This window comes from Mesoplodon densirostris, chromosome 4 (genome assembly GCF_025265405.1).
Source record: "Mesoplodon densirostris isolate mMesDen1 chromosome 4, mMesDen1 primary haplotype, whole genome shotgun sequence".
In the NCBI taxonomy this organism is placed as follows: Eukaryota; Metazoa; Chordata; class Mammalia; order Artiodactyla; family Ziphiidae; genus Mesoplodon; species Mesoplodon densirostris.
Genome location: NC_082664.1, coordinates 144,192,001 through 144,212,098, shown reverse-complemented (window position 1 = coordinate 144,212,098; position 20,098 = coordinate 144,192,001). Strand labels below are relative to the sequence as shown.

Genomic DNA, 20,098 nt, shown 5'->3' with positions numbered 1-20,098 from the left:
CCAGCAGGTAGCAGGTCCTCGGTGGATATTTGCTCAGTGCCTGCAGCCTGCTTGTCTTTCTTAGCTTGTGGGTGTGTGCAGGGACAGCACCTGGGCTGTGCGGGTTCCCACCATCACACCTCCATATAATTGATTGGTTCATTCAGCCAGGATTTTTAGTACCTCCTATGGTGCAGGCAGGGGGCAGAGAACGGGGCCTCCTTAAGGGGAGATGAGATACACCCCCAGATATCTCCCCCACCAACCGGAATGTGATAAGGCTGGAAAGAGAAGCCCCACCAAGGGTCAGGAGATTAAGGCACGACTTTGTGGAGTGAGCAGCATTGAAGGATAAGTAGAAATGATCAAAATATGACTTCCTGACCTTCCCATAATGTGTTATGGTTTCATATGGTTTTAGATTTTTTAATATTAGTCCTCTTAATAACTGTGAAACAGGCAAGACATATTTTTAGCAAGGAGATGTGGGGAGGGTAGACCAGAGAGAGGCGGAGTACAAGGAACGGCGGGAGGACCACGTTGACTGGGTTGCTGAAAGGACAATAGAATGTCGGGAATAAGAGCAGCTGCTTCAGAATCCAGCCAATGAGAGCTCACATCTGCTTCACATTTCTTAGCTGCAGGACATTTGGGAAGGTCACTGAACCTCTGGGAGCCTCAGTGCCTTTGTTTATGAATAAGAGTGATAAAATCATTTTGTTAGGGTGGCTGTGAGATTAAAATGAAGTCTTGGGGGTAAGTGCAAGGCTTGGCACACAGAAAAGACCAGACAATATGGCTCTTTATTGTTTTAAATGGTTTGTTGGGGTCCGAGTCATGTTGTAGGAGGGACAGCTGGAAAGGCAGATGTGGGTTCCTGTGTCTAGTGGCTGATGGGCAAAAAGATGTCTTAGTTTGGGAACCCCTAGAAGCAGACTGAGAAAAATAGTCAAAGGCAAGTAGTTTATTTGGGACACAATCCTCGGAAACCTAAGTGGAGGGAATGGGGAGCTGAGACAGGAGGCCAGAGAGGGTGTGATACTAAGCCAGCGACCACTACGGGATGGCTGGCCTTTAGTCCCAGGAGGAAACTCTGGGAGGTGGTGTAGAGGACAGACCTTGGTGTTATCCTACCTGAAGGAGAGGCAGGCGAGGGATCTGGGCTCTTTGCCCACTGTCACCCCTAGGAGGGTGCTTCTGGGGTGCTCAGTCCCCCAGACAGACACTTGGCCTGCCCTAGAGAAAGCTTCCAGGAAGAGATGCAGATGCTGGCAGCTGGGAGTCAGCCAGCAGCATGAAGTGGGATGGTCCCAGGGACATCAGGGGGCACAGGACACATAGTGTAGAGTTTGCTCTGGAAGGATTGCAGTGTCTTATCCAGCCCGTTCCTGACCGTATTTTTCCTGCTAGCTATTTCCATGTGTATTTCCTAGTCTCTCATCTTTAAGTCTGTGGTCTTGAGCCTTGGCTGTTCTAGGCTTCCACCTCTGAGCTGAAACCAGGCCCATGGTACCCGCCCAGCCTCTTGGAGACACGGGTTACCTCCTGCAGTTGGTAGGCACGCTGCAGACAAGGACGCTCTCCCTGGCAGCATCCTCCTCTCCAAGAAACATGCTGTTGTGAGAAGGGGGGCTGGACCAGTGATGGAGAGGTGGCCCCTGGAGGAATTCTAGGGCAGGGTCAGGTCTGGGGCCCCAGCTGGCCATACCCTGAAGATGAACTTGGATGGATCTCTTAGCAAAAAGGGTATGTTTAGCTATCCGCGCCACCCCCATCCCCCCCATGACAGTCCAGAGGAGCCTGCTGAGTGCATGAGGCCTTTCGGAAACACTGACTCACTCTCTGGGTTCTCTGAGGCTTCTGCTTTAGAGAATGGGGCATTCTGTCCATCACCGCCAAGTATGATTTCAGACTGCACAGATCAGCTGGCTGGGAGAGGAGATGAATGACTAAAGGGAGAGGAAGCCAATGAACTGGGGGCGGGGTGGGTTTTCAACGGAAGTGAGGTGGGGAGAAGCTGGCAAGGCTGCCGAGAGGCAGGCTGGTGGTGGAGAGAAGCTTCCCCCGCCTCCCACCCGGGGTGAGATTAGTTAGGAGAGGACCTGGAAGGCGAGAAATGGAGACCTGGAGGGGAGCTCCTGCAGGTTTGGGGCAGTAGTAGTCACCTGGGGAAAAGCCATTAAGGGGTGTTGGGGAATGCTAATCTGTGGACCCCTGACCCTCTTTGAATGCAGATAGGTTTGCAAATTTCGACCCTAGTGTGATCTCTTTTCAGGAATCCAGACCTCTTGGAAATGTGTTATCTTTTACAAAGAAAAGAAGGAAGGAGGGAATAGAAGAGGTCAGAATAACTTAGAGCCCCTCTCACATTTATTTTGTAAAGCTGCTATCCCTAAGAAGAGCTTGATGTGCCCTATGCAAATGTTTATCCCAGGGAAATCTCTCGGGACTAGATCCAATGGACTGGGCCCTCTTTAGCAAACAGACAGTTTCCATTAAGAAAAAGCCCAGCCTCTTGGTGTCCTGTCCTCATGTTCTGAAGGGTTGGGGCCCCCAGGCACCGTCAGGCAATGACAAACATCTCACAAATTTAAGCACTGGGCCTAGCAGACTCAGCACCATCTCCACCTTGGTGGGCTGGTCAAAGCCACCCATGAGTCCAGATGGTGTGAATTGGGAGTGTTTGTTTGCCTTGGGCTCATTTGCACCTTAACCCCTCTGCACACACATAGCCTCTAGGAAGTACCCAGGAAGTGAGAGTTTGGTGTCACACAGTTTCCTTGAGGGTCTGATCTGAGTACTAAACAGTTTTTCCCCTTTAGGAAATGCACAGGCAAGTGCTGTGCTGGCCTGGGACTTGCATTCTTGAATTGCACGTGGTGGTTGTGAGGCTTGAGTGGCCCTACCATACCCTCACACACCCAGGGACAGGGCCTTGGAATCCATTGGTGGTAGATGCAGCTACTGGGCATTTCAAATTCCCAGTGCCATGCTGGTGAAGGAAAGGAAGAAAGCTAGGGGCAGGGGAGTTCAGGTTTAAGGGAAACTGACACAGCTGTTGGGCTGGTCCCCAGAGTATAGCCAGCATTCCCTTTCCAACCTATCATGGCGGAGTAGGGTATGGGGGCCTTGGGTCTGATCTGGGCTGGTGTGGCTGACCGTGGGCTCTAATATGGGGGGTCTGGGCAGCAAAGCTATTGATAACAGGAACCGATAATGCTGCGATTCCAAGGAGTCAGACAGGAGTCCACATGATTTGAAATTGGTCCCATGAGCCATTAGCAAGGTGGTGATGAGAAATCGTGAAACCTGGGCCCATCCGCTGGGAAAAGGAGGCTGTTGTGTCCTTTCCGCGTCGTTAGGGCCCAGCTGAGTGGCTAGAAGTTGGGCAGGACCCCCAGCATCTCACTGAAGTAACAACCAGGACCTGGGAAGAGCTTCTGTCCTATTGATGAGACACAGTGAGCACGAGGCGACGACCACAGCAGGCCTCTCGGGGTACCCCAGATGCTGGGCGGAGGCAGCTGGTGCATAGTGGGTCCTTTATAAATGAATGACTGCAGTGGATTTCCAGCCCCACCTGTGCTGAGGTTTGGCTCTGCCAGACCAGCCTGAGAAGAGCCCGCAGGGTAGAGGTGCTCCAGGCAGCCGGAGACATCAAGTCCTTCCTCGTGGTGAGAGTAGCTGGGCATGGTCCAGCCCAGCAGCAGAGGCTCTGGTCAGTGCTCAGTCATGCTGCCAGCTTAGTCACTGTCACCCTCCATCCTGACAGCCACAGGCTCTGTGTTCCTTTCTCCTTGTGCGTGGCTTGAGAAGAGAGCTCAAGCTCTCTTGGGGTGTGCCGGGAAAATCCTGTGTCTGCTGTCTCTAGCTCCCTCCCCAGCTTGTAGTTGTCCCTTTCCCCGTACTCACTGGGCATCGCCGCTACTTTCTGTCCTGTGCCATTTCTCCTGGAAGGGGGACCCCGGGCCGTCCCGTGGCTGAACTCCAGCTGGGGAGCCTGCAGTGCAGTTCCACATTGCCAAGGCCCTTGGTGTCCTGAGTAAACCCCGCTGTCAGCAGCCTGGAAGGGAGGAATGCCTGCAGGGGCGGGGCCAAAGGCTGGCTTCCCGAGAAGGTTCCCCCAGGTGTTGGAGCTGGAGGCCGAGGCACCACCTTGACCTTGGGGTTTCTATACCTCCAATGAGAGGGTTAGTCTCCAGGGAGCGTGCGTGACCAGGCTCCCTCACAGAGCACCACCGGTGTCTTTGTGGCATTCAGTTTTCCTGTCCTACAGGGGACTCCCAGATGGTGCTCTCGCCCCAGGGTGAAGCTGACAGCACAGGAAAGGAGAGCTCCTGCCGCATCCATGCCATGTTTATTGAGGGCTTTTTAGAGCCGGGCGCCCGACTTGGTGCTGGGGATGCTGAGATAAAAAGCACAGTCCCTGCCCCCAAGGATCTCAAAGTCTTATGGGGAGACAGGGGTGTCACAGGGTACAAGACAACATGGTGAGTGTCCTGTGAGAAGCACAGCTTCTGTTTAGAGCTGAGACTCTGTCAGCACACACCAGCTAAGGTCGGGAGGTTGTTAAAATGGTGAAGTGCTTCCATGGCAGTGGTTAAATACCTGCGTCCTGAGCTCCCTTAGTGATCACACCCGACTCTCAAGCCACCCTGGCCCCTCCGGGATCCAGGAGCTAAGTAAGCATCAGTACCGGGCTTAGGAGGAGGTCCTCGGGGCCCTGATCCAGCCCTTTGGCTGGAGTCCTTTTTGGTCGGAGTTTGTGATCTACTGGTTGTTACCTATCTTGAGTATCAACCATGGTTCTGGGGTGGACAGCATAGCCAAGGCGCTCAGGACCTGGCAGGGGAGGACCAGGGAGGGTTCCCAGAAGGAGTGTCCGTCTGAGCTGAGTTTTGAAGGAGGAGGTCTGAGGAGCATGGGTCAGCAACATCTCTCCTCGGCCCTACGTTTTGTGCTTTTCTGACCCTTGACGTTGGACCCCAGCCCTGCCCCACACCCTAGGCAGCTCTTCTCTACCACAGGTTGGAGCCCCCCTGGTCCCAGTTTCAAGGAGAAGCTGCTGGGAACCTCTGTGGGCTCTGACCACTTGGAGCACAGAGCCAGCACAGGGCCAGAGGAGGGCGACCAAAATAAAGACTGCAGTGGACTTTGTTGTCAAGGAATTTACGCGCCCCTGAGGGAAGCCAGGCAAATGATGCCTCCACGTGCAGGTGACAGGGTCACACACCTACACCAGCAGCCATGCAGACACAAGTCCCCAGTAACTGGAGGGTGAGGGGGGATCACTGATCATTGCAACTGGGTGAGGATGGTTTGATAAAAGCTTAGTGGAGGGAGGAAGATGCGGCATATTGGCACCCGAAAAAAGATGTTCAGCTTCACGAACATTCATTGGGTACCCAGGGGTGGGCTGGCTGGCAGACAGGAACAGTAGCTCAGAGGAAGCAGGAGGGAACTAGTCCCAGCGGCAAGTGTTTTGTTGGGCTGACTTGTAAAGTGCAGCCTGTGTTCTACTAGAAGGCAGGGGGTGTGGGGGGAGAGATGGGAAAGAGGGTCTCACACTACACGCATGTCACAGCCTCAACCACTGCAACTACAAGCACGGTCACTCTCCTGGCCAAGGAGGCCCCAGTTCCTGACCTCAATGCCTGTACAATCCAGTGATGGCTTGAGATGAAAAAAACTCACTTCTTTTTCTCTGCTCTCAATACAGTTCTTCACTTCTGGCCATCTAACATGTGATTTCCCACCCCCCCCCCATACTAATCAATCCTGTAATTCTCTGTGGTCACTCAGTGGGTGTCCTACAAGTCAAAGCAATTCTGACACCGCCTACCTGGAGTGAGTGTCAGATCCCACAGGTAAGGACTTGGTCTCATAAGACTATATCACCCCACTACTTCTGATGCCAATCACAAGTCCAGGTTGTCACCTGAGCTTCTGACTGACCAGCTATATATCAGAGGTTCCCAGGACCCCCTCCTTGGGTTTGGTAATTTGCTAGAGTAGCTCACTGAACTTGGGAAAACAGTTTACTTACTGTTTATTATTACCAGTTTATTATAAAAGGATACCACTCAGGAGCAGCCAGATGGAAGAGGTGCAAAGGGCAAGGTATGGGCGGGGTCATGGAGGTTCCACGCCCTCTCCAGGTGCGCCACCCTCCCAGCCCCTCCATGTGGTCATGAACCCAGAGGATCCCTGAACCCCACTTAGGATTTGTATGGAGGCTTCATTATGTAGGCATAATTGATTAACTTCTTGGCCTTTGATGATTAATTCAACCTCCAGTCAGGTGGGGCTGAAAGTTCCAATCCTGTAATCACTTGGTTGGGTTCCTTGGCTACCAGCCCCCATCCTGAGGCTCTCCAGGAGCCCCCAGCCATGGGCCATCTTATTATCATACAAAAAGACACATCACAAAAAGACACAGCTCTGGAGATTCCAAGGGTTTTAGGAGCTATGTGTTTGAAAATGGGAGCAGAGACCCAGTATATGTATTTCTTATGATGTCACATTGCTTTTCTTTTTGGAAGGGAAAATCATCATTCTTTGAGCTCTGGCGTATTCCAGACAATGTGCTATGTCTTGTACAAACACTATTTTAATTCATCTTTATGATGCCTCCATGAAATTGGCATCACTATCCCTATTGTATAGATGCAGAAATTGAGACCATGGGAGGTTACCCAGCTAGTCAGTGGCAGGCTAGAGATTCAAGTTCATTGCTGACTCCAAAGCCTATTATTTTTTATTGCATGAAACTGCTTCCAAAAGTCTAGAGAAGAACTAGGGAGGAGAAGGATGGTGAAGCTTGACAGGCTGGCTTCTCTGCTGAGGTGAGTACACATCCCTCATACAGCCTGACTTTTTATTTTCTGTGACAGAAGCATGAGGGGATATTTGGAGGATATATATGGAAGATGAGAGTTACAAAAGCCATTCATACAAGTCCAACTCGCAATCCCCCCTTCCTCTCAGCTTTGGTTTGGAGTTGAGCTTCAGGGAAGCATTTCAACAGTGCAATGGGTTGGACACAGGAAATAGAGAAAGAGTTGCTTCTTTCCTCAAAGGATCTGTGACCCTTTGTCCAACCCCTTCCCCTCACCTACAGCTTTCCCTGCAGACTTTAGCTTCCTAAGATGTTTCGGTTTGGCGTGAGAAGCATTTGTTAGCCATTGGAGGGTCTTGAGCCTTTAAGGGACAAGTTCAATGTCATCGTAGGGAAAGTAGAGCCTAGAACAGCCTGGAAGCTGAAAGGTCTGCTACGAGGTTGTTGTATCCATCTGGACATGAGGCTCTCTCAGGTAGGGGCTGTGGACATAAAAAGATGAGGGGAGCTACTAGAAATATCAGCGGAGGAGGGATTAGTAGGACTTGAATCTGAAAAGGAGTGAGAGAGAGATATCAAAAGTCTTCTTGGATAGATATGGTTAATAGATGGTATTTATGTTGCCCTTCTGTATCCTGTGCCCAGGGAAGACATCACTAATCAATCACAGTTCTTTTCCGGGCTCAACCACAGACTCCTTCTAAACACAGCAATCTGTGTTAACTCTCACTAACCCACTGCTATTGCACATAAGTTGAAATCTACTCTATCTCTGCTCTAATGTTTCAAGTCAGGAGGACTCAGCAGAGGTAGTTTGGGAGAATTCAGGAGGTAAGAGTAAGCTGTTCTGTCCATATTTTTGTTCTTAGGTGTCCAGGGGAATGCGTATTGTGAGAACAGGAAGACAGGACAGTGGAGAGGTTAGGCATTAAGGGTAGAGCTGTAGAGCTGGAATTCATCTCTAATTAGGCAGTAATTGAAGTCATGTGAATGGAGGGATGTCTCCCAACAGGGTGAGTAGATGGGGAAGAGAACAGACAGCTTATTGCCAGAGGATAGGAAACTGCTCACAATGCTGAAGCAAGAAAGTGAAAAAAGTTAACAAGAGAAAAAACTGCATTTCCTTCACCGAGTAAGGAAGGCCATCTCTCCAGCCCCCAAAGTGGAATCCTTTGGAAACTTAAGGAACTGAAGTGCTGGTTTCCTTACAGATTACAAGGGTTAATGCTGTTGACGCCTTCCTTTTAGGTCTCGGATAAGAGCCAGTGTTTCTTCCAGCAGTGATGCTTTAAAGGAGCCTCTCTCCCTGCAGTCTCCCACTCCACATCCTGTTTCCGGTCTTGGCCCAGCTCACCCTTCTTCCTTTGTCCCGTGACTTCTCTCTTCTCTGTAGTTTGGTCCCATCCCAGCTTGCCGTGCAGAGGGAAGGCTAGGTACCTTGTCTTCCTGCTGGCTACCTTAACTAATCACTCTGACACCCTTAGGTTCTGGGGATAATTATTCCTGCAAAGTCAAGGACTCTCTTTCCTTCCAGTGACCTGGAATTACCCTCTCGCAAGGAAAGCACCCAGAGCTTTGGAGTGACTTTTCCGCATTAACTCTGAGGCTGAGTTGCAGCGAGGAAATCTACCCTTTTAATAGGGGAAAATATTGCCCTCGTAAGTCTTTATGCAACGCACTTGAGCCTAATGCTCACTTACCAATTTGCCTTTATAACTTCCATTTTGAGTGAATTAAGTCCTCCATACGGGTAGTTGTTAAAGAAGTGATAAGTGTTTTATAATTCACTAAAGGGTAGCCTGGCCATTTGAGATTTTCCTAAGGAAATTGGCCACTCGAAGGGCAGCATTTTCAGGGCCGCTGCGGCCAGCTGCTCTTAGGCACAGAACTTGCACTATTGGATTACTTTCAAGCCAGCTGCTCTGGCCTAGACTAGACTTTCCTTCTCAGTCAGACTTTCTCCTCCAAGGCCCACTGGGGAGAAGGGGTCAAAGCTAATGTGTCTCTCCCTGCCTCAGGCTGTTTCTGCTCTTGATCAAAGACCTCCTCTTTCTCTCCTAGTTCAAAGCTGAGATGTCTAGTAGGGACTGGAGGGTTTATGATCAACGTGGTTTGAGTCTTATCTGTAGACAAGAGGGGACTGTCTCCAAGGGGCCACAGGGCTGTGCCTCCCTCCCCAATCCCCCAGGCACAGCTTGCTTCTTTACACCTTTGTCTCTTCAAATAGTTGGAGAAAATGCTGGTCCCGTCAAGACCTTGGGAACCATAGCCTTTTCATGACTTGCTGCAAGGTCCCAGGGTTCTGAGGAAGTACAGTCATTTATTAATTTGTTCAGTTAAATCTTCTACCTTGTACTAAGAACTGGGCTGAGTGTTGTGGATACAGTAGTGAACGAGATAGGTTGCCTGCCCTCAGAGAGCTTGCATTCTGTTGGGGGAGAGACACAGTCAACAAGTAAACACATACATGAGATAATTATAGATGTTGTCAAATGATATAAAGGAAGTACCTAGAGTGACATTTCTCAACCTTGGCATGACTGACATTCTGGAGGGGATAACTCTTTGTTGTGAGGGGCTGTCTTGTGTTGTAGGATATTTAGTTACATCCTTGGCCCCTACCCCCTAGATGCAGTAGCCCCTCCCCAGTCATGACAACCAAAAATGTCCCCAGACATTGCCAAGTGTTCTCTGAGGGCTTAAATCCACCCCGGCTTGAGAACTGTTGATCCAGAGGAAGGTGATACAGAATGTCTTTAGGTCGTTGGTCAGGGAAGGCCTCCCTGAGGAGATGACATTGAAGGGGAGTCCAAGTGCTTTTAAGGGCAAAACCAACTGCAAAGGTCCTGAGAGGGGGGAGGGAGCTTGATGTTTTGAAGACTAGAAAGAAGACCCCTGGGAGGAAAGCCAAGTGAACAAGGGTAAGGTTAGTCTGAGCTGAGGAGGGAGAGAGATGAGCCAGACATGGAGGATCTTGCTGGCTGAGGTGGAGTCTGAATTCCATCCCAAGTGCAGAAGCCATTGGAGGTTTATTTTTGTGGAGAGTGGGTGGGGGAGGGGGACATGATCTGATTTATGTTATGAAAAGCTCATTCAGGCTTCTGTGTGAGGACAGGTTTAGTCAGGTGGGAGTGGAAGCAGTGGTCATGCTTTTGAGGCAGTGGTCTTTGTGAGGGGCGATGGTGGCCTGGGTGATCAGGGGTGATAAGAGTGGAGGTGCTGAGGAGTGGACAGAGCTGATGATCTCCTATGGAGGTGGACTTGCTAAGGGGCGGCTGTTGGAGGGAAGGAAGGGAGCAATCAATGATGAAGTTTGACTTGGACGACCGGGTGGTACCAGTGCCATTTACTGAGATGGAGAAGCCCAAGTGGGAGGACAGCAAGGGCTGGTGTTGGACCTGCGGACGTATCAGGGAAGAGCCTGGAGCTCAGTGGAGAGGTCTGACTAGAGACACCTTTGGAGGCTTGGATGGTGTTCGGAGCCAAGCACCTGGGTGAGATCCCTGTGGCCGGGTGGGGGCAAAACCTGGAGACTTCACCGTTGAGGGATCAGACAAGGACTATGGAACCAGCAAAGGAGACTAAGAAGGGCTAGCCAGGGAGATAGAAAGAAACCCGGCAGAGAGTGGAGTTAAGGAATTCCTAGAGAAGAGAATGTTTTCAGAAAGAGAGAGCAGTTAACTAGGTAAAATGCCACCAAGAGACTGGGAAACTGGGTGGCAGAGAAGAATTTGCCAACGTGGAAACCACTGGTGACTTGACAGTGTAGTTTCAGTGGAGTGGTGGGGACAGAAGACAGATTGGGGTGAAGAATCAAAAGGAGGTGAGGAAGTGAGGCCTGGGAATATAGACAATTCTTTTGAAAACATTTGTCATACGGAGATGGAGAGACATGAGTTGGTAGCTGGAGAACATGGAGTCCAGGAGATTTTTTTTGAAATGGGCTCTCCTAGGATGTGTTTGTATGCTGATGGAAAAATCTAAGAGGGCGAGAGTGAGGGGACAGGGGAGAGAGGGAGAAAGTAGGAATGAGTCCTCGAGAAGGTGTCTCGAGGGGTGAGGGCAGGGGAAGGTCCACAGGGGGACTGGTAGAGGGCTAAACACTTAAGCTCTGCTGTTGATCACTTCGGGGTTCATTCATTCATTCATTCATTCAGCCAGATGTCACTGAGCATTTGCATGGCACTGGGGACACAAACCCCCGGTCAGTGCCCTCAGAAAACTCATGTTCTGGTGAAGGTCATCGTCACCTAGGGAAGGGAAAGATGGAAAAGCTGAGCTGAGGTGTCAAGAGCATTCCCATCTCATCTGCTGCCATGGTTGCTGAGAGGAGGCCCTTCCCACTCCCCCACTCCTGACCCCCATGGTGGGCAGTAGACCTGACATCTGGTCCTGGGGTGGGGGAGATCTGGTCCCTGGGCCTCCTGAGACCTCTGGGATCACCCGTTTCTGGGCTCTGTAGTGATGCCCCAAGTTGCCTGTCCCCAGTTGGGATGTTGAATGGTGTGCCCTGGGCCACATTCCTCCTCAGAGATCAAGTTCAGGGTTCCTGTGGGATTGGCCCAGGGCTCTGGGCTGCTCAGCTGGGCCCAGGGTGAGGACCGTGCCGGTGCTGAGCCTGGAAAACCTCTGGCATGAGTTGGGGCATCGAGGTGGCTATTTGGCACCAACCTGGATGGCTTCCCAGGCATGTACTTATCCTGGGGTAACTGCCCTTATTTGAGATTCTGGAGGTGAGGGAGTGGGGAAGAAGACAGATAGGATCTCTGTTCTCATGTATCGTAGTTCTAGAGACATGACAAACACGTAATCAAATAATCAAATAAGAATTACAGATGGTTATGAAAGACTGTGAAGGACATAAACAGGGACTTGCGTCAGAGCAGCTGGCGGGGAAGGGAGGGTGGGCTCACAGAGGAGCCGGCTTCTCTGAGAAGGTGACCTTGGAGGGGAGACCTGAGGGATTAAAAGGAGTCAGGGAAGAGCATTTCATGGAAGTTCTGACTGGGAATAAGCCTGGCAGGTTTAAAAAACAGAAGGCGGGCCTCCCTGGTGGCGCAAGTGGTTGAGAGTCCGCCTGCCGATGCAGGGGATACGGGTTCGTGCCCCGGTCTGGGAGGATCCCATATGCCGCGGAGCGGCTGGGCCCGTGAGCCATGGCCGCTGAGCCTGCGCGTCCGGAGCCTGCGCGTCCGGAGCCTGTGCTCCGCAACGGGGGAGGCCACAACGGTGAGAGGCCCGCATACCGCAAAAAAAAAAAAAAAAAAAAAAAAAAAAAAACAGAAGGCACGTCAGTGTGGCCAGGGCCTAGAAAACCAGGGGAATGTGTTCAGTGAAGAGACTATGGAAGCAGCTAACAGTCAGCTCATGAGGGACTTCGTAGGCCACGACCCAGGTTTTGGATTTTATTGTAAGGACCAAAGGAAGCAGTTGGAGGGTTATAAGCAGGGGAGAGGATGATCACTCTGGAGGAGAGACCGTGGAAGGAGAAGAGTGAAAGCAGGGAGGCCAGCTAGGAGGCAGTGGCCGTTTGCAGTTAGAGGCGGTGGCTCCCTGGTGTGCGGATGTGTGGACAGCAGTGAAAATAGGGAGAAGCAGACAGACTGGTGATGGGCAGGCCAGTCTGATCACAGGCTGGGACCCGAGCAGGGCAGCTTGGACTCCCCAGTGAGCTGGCTGAGTTCCAGATGTGTGCCCTTGACCTTTTCTCTGTTAGGAGACGCAGCATTTCAGCACCTGAAGAGCACAGGTGTGCACACAAACATACCCCATTCGTTCCTGGCACGAGCTTTGGAATTGATCAGGAAACCAGCACAGATGCTGCCGTCTTCCATCTGTTCACCACACGATCTGAATGTTCCTTTCTGCAGTCCCGGGGGTGTCTTTGATGTGGGGCTGGTTCACCATGGTCCTTGGCGGGCAGCTGCTTGTAGAGCTGGTGTGCTCACGTGCTGGCATGCCGGGGTTGCCAGCCCAGGAAGGCTCCCCAGGCTTCTAGTATCCCCCTTGACAGCCGTCAAGGGAGGGAGAACCGGGTGACTTGGCTGGTGCGATCCGATGCAACTCTTCTCCAGCCCCCTGGTGCCTGCGCTCCATGGAGCTGTTGCTCCAGACGGTTTGTTTATAATGCTAAACATATCAGATAATTGAAAGCTAATGCTTCTGTCTGGATCACTAGACATAATATGCCTGGATAACAAATCAATTTCCTCCTTGGCCTGCAAGGCTGGGAAGTCAAACACCCGGCACATCCTTTGTGTGTGTGCAAGTATGTGCGTGTGCGTGTGTGTGCACGCTCATGCATGTGTGTGCTCCAACGCTGACTTATTAGAAAGTGAGATTCCAGGCTAGTTTCCCCAGGCATCCAACTCTGTCTTAGAACAGGATTCAGGTGAGAAGGTGATGGGAGCCTCAGGTCTGACAGGGGACAGGGACATCTGGTAATGAAGGCACACCTGTCGAGCCTTGTTATCCGAAGCTCTTATGTTCTGTGTTGGAGGAGTGGAGTATTCATATACAGAACATCTGAGAAACACCAGTTTCAGCTACCTCCTGCCAGGATACAGCTCCAAGAATGAATATACTGAATATAATATACTAGTGATGGTGCCACCAGGAAAATGTGAATTATGAATTACCAACAAGAATGCTTACTTATCTGGCAAGCTCAATTATCCAGAAAGGGAATGCGAAACAAAGTAAGAAAACAAGGGCAAATATCTACCTCTCTGTGTGTGTGTGTGTGTGTGTGTGTGTGCATGCATGTCTGTGCCTGAAGTTTTTCATATTCCCTTAAATCCTTATTCAGATTCTTTTTACTCTTCCTGAAGGCACAGTTCCAAAGACAGTCATGGAATCAGTTATGCATTGCACTAGTGCTAGGCGTCAGAGCCGAATGGAGGACGTGGACATGGCCTCATCTAATCCTCACGGCCGCTGGATTTCCTATTAGGAAACTGAGGTCTGGAGAGGCTGGAGTAACTGGCCCAGAGGCATCAGGCTTCTAAGCACAGAGCTGGGTGTCGTCTCCAGGTCAGCCTACCTTCAGGGTGCCTGCTCTTGACCTCTGTTCTCCAATGGACTGCAGAGCAGACTGGTCTCAGCATGTTGGAAGGTCCCCGGGGGCACAACCCAATAGCAAAGAAGAGCCAGAAAACCATTAAAAATGAAGGCAATTGCGATTAGAATTCAAGAGTCATTTCAGGGTAGGACCACTTTGGGTAGGGGCGCAGGTTCTGCTTACTTTGAGAGCCTCTAGTGGTGTCACTGTGCTACAGCCCAGTGGGCTAGGTAGGTTGATCACAATGATCCAGGATCATCAAGAAAATCTAAGCTGTGTTCTGTTTACTCTGCTTCAAAAGTCAAGGAGGTGTGTAATGCATTTTTTTGGGAAAAAAGAAACATTCAGCAAGGAAGTTGAACATGCAGAGGGTTTTTTTTAAATAAATTTATTTATTTAATTTATTTATTTTTGGCTGTGTTGGGTCTTTGTTGCTGCGCGCGGGCTTTCTTTAGTTGAGGCGGGGGGGGGCTACTCTTCATCGTGGTGTGTGGGCTTCTCATTGTGGTGGCTTCTCTTGTTGCGGAGCACGGGCTCTACGCACGCGGGCTTCAGTAGTTGCAGCATGTGGGCTCAGTAGTTGTGGCTCACAGGCTCTAGAGTGCAGGCTCAGTAGTTGTGGCGCACGGGCTTAGTTGCTCCATGGCATGTGGGATCTTCCCAGACCAGGGCTCGAACCTGTGTCCCCTGCATTGGCAGACGATTCTCAACCACTGCGCCACCAGGGAAGCCCCATGCAGAAGTTTTGCATTTAAATTTAGTTGTCTGGAAAATTTGGTTATGAAGAACAGCTCATTAATAGCAGTGAGGAATCACAGTGAAAATAACAGCCATCTGACAGCAAGGGAGGAGAGAAGCTTGGGAAAATGAAGAAATACTGGGCCTGCCACATCTAAAGGAAGGAAGGATGCTCCCTTGTCCCACCAACCAATCCTTGTCTTGCTGATTACCCAGGTGAGGAGGAAAGTTCTGCCAGGTGAAGGGTGCTTCGCCCTCTCATGGGCCTCCCCAACAAACTTAGTCCCCTGGTATTGGATGGACTTGAACGTCTCAGTGTTCTAGGGTTTTCTGTGTTTAGGACTTAAATACTGGAGGTATAAGCAACTCTTAAACGTATCCACATGGCATGTTTTTAATTAAAATAGGGACCACAGTCTGTACCATCTAATTTTTATATGCTTGGAGATTGCCAACTCATTACCATATTGGCCCAAGCCAAACAGAAGGAGGAAGAAGCAATGGTACAAAAGCACAATTGGATTTAATCTAGCACAAGGATTGTTATATTCTCTGTGAAAGTATTAATTAATACTTCATTTGTGTCCTAGCTCATTTCCACAGGGATCCGAAGCAACTGTGGGTTGGGTTTATCTGCTCCAGGAATGGTTGCTGGGTGAGCCACTGGGAGTGGTTCCTTTCCTCCCAAGTCCACCTGGAAGCAGCATGTACTTTGACCATGGGATCCCCAAGATCTCATTGAAGTTTTCTGAGCTGTAGCCCTAAGCCCAGCTCCAGCTTGGGAGCTCAGTGTTGTCATGAATTAAGCCTCACTTCCTCCCTCTCTCTGGAACAGTGTTGTATATCAGCTCCTGGCAGAGAGTCATGATTCTGTGGTGTCAGGGAAGGGCCGTGGCGAGAGGGCAGGGACAGGGCATTGCGTTGGCTCTCTGGATGGCACATTTCATATTTCCATGCAATGACGAGGCCTTAGAAATGCAGGATAACTTTCAGTGGAGGGGCAAGGCACTAGGCAGTGGATTCCAGCCAGAGCTTGGTGAGAAGAGACCATTATTGCTTTTAGAATGTGTAACCTGGCTTGGGCCAAGGTCCAGTGGGCCAAAGACCCCTCATTTCCTCTCAAGTAATGCCCTTGTCACGGGAGTGTCCTGAGAACCATGGCTTTTGATTTTCTTCTCTCACCTGGACCCTGTGACCTAGAGGAAAGCTTTTTGGTGTTGGCCTGGGGCCTTTTGGTGTTTGCTGCAAAACAATCATTTTCAAAATTATGTCTGAAGCCATGAAACTTTTTTTTCAATGGACTCTTAGGTAGAAGCCTTGTATAATAAAGCAGGGTTTCCCAACCTCGATGCTGTGGACATTTGGGACTGATAATTCTTTGTTGTGGGCATGCTGCCCTGGGCATTATTGACATGTTTAGGAGCATCCCTGTGGATGCCGGTGTCACTTCCTGTCCCCCAGTTGTGACCACCAAAAATGTTTCCAGACATTGTCAAATGTCCCCTGGGGGGCAAAATCGCCTCCAGTTGGGAACCATTGTATTCAAGGGACTAAAGTGGAGGTAACTAAAGTAGGGATGGGAGCCTGGAGTCACACTGAGAACAAGGCTTCAGCTCTCTGTGGGGCATCTACCGCCACACACTGCCTGAGCAGACAGACGCAGAATCTGGTGGTCCCACTGACCCACGTTCCTGGCATCGCTCTGAGTTCTCATCTCCCCACAGCGGCAGCAGGCGTGTGAGATGCCTCTGCTCGGGGGGGCTGGTGCAGCCTGTGGTCCTGGAACAGGGTGACCAGTGACTGCCCCTCACAGGGCTCAAGGGCCTAACCTTCCTTCAAAAACATGATCATTCTTGATTGTTTTTCAAATGACAAAATCAATGCTCCATGAAAACAACCTGGACAACCCAGAAAAGCACACAAAAAGAAGTCACATGTAATTGTACTAGGCGGAGGGAACCACTGTTTACCACAAACCAAACCAAAGCAGACTGCTCTCATACTTTATCTATTTATTATATTTTTAGAGCCTGCCTTTTAAACTTAAAACTCATGGCCTCCGCATTAGCACAAAGCAGCCAGCAGAGTTACCATAACTGACCCCCCGGGCTGGTACCAAGTGGTGAGTCACCGAGAAAACTTGGCAGGCGCCCTGCCCACGTCAACTGCAAATGTCAGGCTGCACCTTCGCCGCCCTGCTCTTCCCTGGGAACCCGCTCTGCACTGCCGTCTGTGCATCCTCTGAAGCTGTTTATAATTTCTGCTTGAACAGTTTTCCTGGAGGTCATGAATGACAGGTTTACTGTCCCTCCACCCTTCTGCCCCTCGGAGTGTTTAATCAATGACTGCTGAGAGGTGACAACTTCCAGCAGAACCAGCTTGCCCTTTTTAGCTTGAAAACTGAGAAAAGATTGCTCAGCCTCTACAAAACCCAGGTTTAAAAACAATCATCACAGGCACTACCTGAAGACTGACTGTGCATCCCAGCTGCTGAAAGGGCTTTTCAACATAGCCTTTCAATCTTCATGTCCTTCTTATGATGAAGGTATTTCATTGATATTATCCCCATTTGACAGATGACGAAACTGAGGCACAGACAGGTGAAGTAACCTGGACAGGGTCACATAGTATCCTGGCAGCCTGGCGCTACTCAGGTCAGCAACCTTTTTCTGTAAAAGGCCAGAAAGTCAATATTGTAGGCGAGTCTCTGCAGCTCCATCTCACCTCCATCTTTGTGGGGAAAAGTGGTCACAGACAAGAGTAAATGAGTAGATATGAAAACGGACATTTATATTTCATATACTTTTCACATGTCACAAAATAGGATTCTACTTTTGATTTTTAAGAAAATGTAAAAACGATTCTTTTTTCTCAGGCTGTACAGAAATGAGCAGTGGGTTGGAATTTGTAGTTTGCTGGCCCGGCTCTGGAGCCCCAACTCCTAACCACACAGTTGCACCGTTGCTGTAAAAGTGCTATTCCCCCACGTAGGAAAACTCAGACCCAAAAGAGGACGCAGGGGCCATATGCTATTGACCAGGGAGTCCTTTGCACCAAGGACTTCAGCCATTGTCCTGCCATGTCTCGGTGTGTGCCTATGCAGGGGAAGGGTCATTTGTGGGCATAAGGACAGGAGGACTGAGAGGGGTAAAGTATTAGAATGCAATAATGACTGACAACTCAGCCATAATAAAAACACATTTCTGGAATTCTAATGTGGGTTCAGAAAAATGATTTCATTTATTTAAACAACTTGATTGACAGCTGCTCGTTGGAAGTAGATTCTTGTCTGAAGCTGGGCTCCCATGAATGAATGGCCGCCTGCAGAAACACTGCAATCTACTTGGTGGTTTACATGGACCGAGGGCCCAGTGAATACTCTGGGTGGGAGTGGGGCTGGCCCAGGTCCTTCTACCACTTCTGGCCTTCCTTCTCATCTGACATGGAGCCAGGGTCCCTGCCCTGGCGAGACCAGACCAAGCAAACTGTCCTGGGGCCATGAGGCTTCCAGGGAGAAGGCTTTGGAGTTGGAATTCAGTACTGACCTGGCCACCTGGTCCATGTCCCCAGCAGATGCCAGTGTGTCTGGCTGCTTAGCAGGGGCTCCGAGAGAATGTGGTACAAAAAGGGCTCTTGGCATACCTTGTCACTGTGCGACTCTGAAATGCTTCCAGAGGCCCTGGCCACCACCTCCCTGTGGCCTTCCTGGCTCCGGCTCCACTTGATGGCAGATGGCAGAGCCACGGGTGGGGTGGGGCTAGGGAGGAGACGTCTGGGGAAGGTGGCTGCCACTTTTCTGTGCCTCGGGTAGCTCTGTCCCAGGGTGAGCTGTCACTTCTTTTCCCTCCTTGCAAAGAGCAGGCTTAGACTTTGGGGGCACTGACAGGAGAGTCAGATCCCAGGAGGGCAGCTTGGGCAGCGGGAAGCCTTTTCCTGTGGCCCATTGAAGCTCCTTGGGGTAGCGGGTGTGTATGAATGGTCTTCGCTCAGACAGCTCTAGAGCTGGAAAGGACCTTGGTAATCAACAGTCTGATGGTTCTCCACCTTGACACCAAAAGCAGTAATGAGGATGTTTGTCCCTGGTGTTTTGTCAATATAAAACAAACAAATAAATGAACAAAGGAAATCATATGCATACCCATGATAAGCCCTTCCATGCTAACAGTACTTTCAAGAATTCCTTTGCTTTGGGCTGGAATTTATCCACTGGGTGAGTCAGCGCTGGTTTATGCCTGTTGATAAAAAGCTCTGGTTAACAGTGATTTATATCTTGGATTAATAAATCCGAGAAGATGAATTAATTATTACTTAATAAATGTGTGTGCTTTTTCGACACATGTTTAGGGAGCTAAACATGAAGCCTCTTGGGAGTAAGTTCTAAAAGGAGATCTTTGTGAAGAGATGGGGGAGAAACTGCTGATCTGGTGCAAGCCTCTCTCTTTACAAATGAGGACACCAGAGGCCCAGAGAGTTGAAAGCTCATGTTCAAAGCCACGGCTGCTTAAGTCACAGAGATGAAGCTGGAATCAGGCTCCTCGACTGCCAGCCTCATGTTCTTTCCATGACACCCAGGCCTGTGGTCGCCCCTCCTTTGTGGAGTTGATTCTGCCATATCAAGCCATTGATGTTCTTGAACTCCAGATGGATTGGGCCGTGGTCACCCAAAGGGGGTCATCAATGTCTGGCCCCTGGGGGACCCTGAGGAGGTGTGTGTTCCTTCTGGGCTTTGCCACCCCCAAGCCATGTTCACCAGCAAGCCCCCTTACACACCCCCTTTATTTAAACCACGTCATTTCTGTTGTCTTTACGGGCAGGAACTTAAGAAAACAAGCCTGTCCTTTAAACAATCCTATAAATGAAAAAGAATGAAAGAGAATGGAAGGAAACTAAGTCAGGAAGACCCACAGGGAGATTGGATCTCAAGAATTTAAAGAGTAGTTTTTCTGGAGCTGAGGGGGGAGCGTTAAATGCTGTCCATGAGTTTGGCGCTTGGGATCCCACAGCGAGCCCATCAGCCAGGTGGTATGCGTGACACCACACTGGGGAAGAAACCGGCTCAGAGATAATTGGCGACTTGGTAGAAATCCTGGCTCATGGGTGGCTGCTCCAGGATTTGAACCCAGGTCTCTGGCACTAAAGCCAGTGCCTTTCCCATGGCCCCTCTGCTGACCTGAACCCTGCCTCTCCTCTCCCCTGCAGACACATAGAGAACTGGCGCGGTCTGCACACGCTCAATGCCGTGGACATGGAGCTCTACACTGGCCTCCAGAAACTGTGAGTGCACCAGCTCCCGGGGTGTGTGGGGAGTGGGATGGGCTAGGGCTCAGCTCATAGTTTGGGTTGCAAAGCAGGACCTGAACCCAGGTCTCCTGGGCTAGTGTTCCTTTCTCAGCCCTGTGCTTGGCTGATGGTCCCCGTGGAGCAGGAAATATGCAGTCACCTCCTCCTTTGTATTCAGTGCCAGTGGCTGTGGGAGATTTGGG

General features: G+C 50.4%; 1 protein-coding gene across 7 annotated transcripts in view; it reads left to right on the top strand.

The window, feature by feature from the left end:
- The window catches only part of NTRK3 (neurotrophic receptor tyrosine kinase 3), a 372,061-nt gene that overhangs the window by 55,579 nt on the left and 296,384 nt on the right, over nucleotides 1-20,098 (top strand). For all 7 annotated transcript variants that reach the window (XM_060095307.1, XM_060095306.1, XM_060095305.1 and 4 more), the window contains exon 2: nucleotides 19,815-19,889. In XM_060095307.1, coding sequence (XP_059951290.1) covers nucleotides 19,815-19,889 — 75 coding nt within the window. The remainder of the gene's footprint in view (nucleotides 1-19,814; nucleotides 19,890-20,098) is intronic.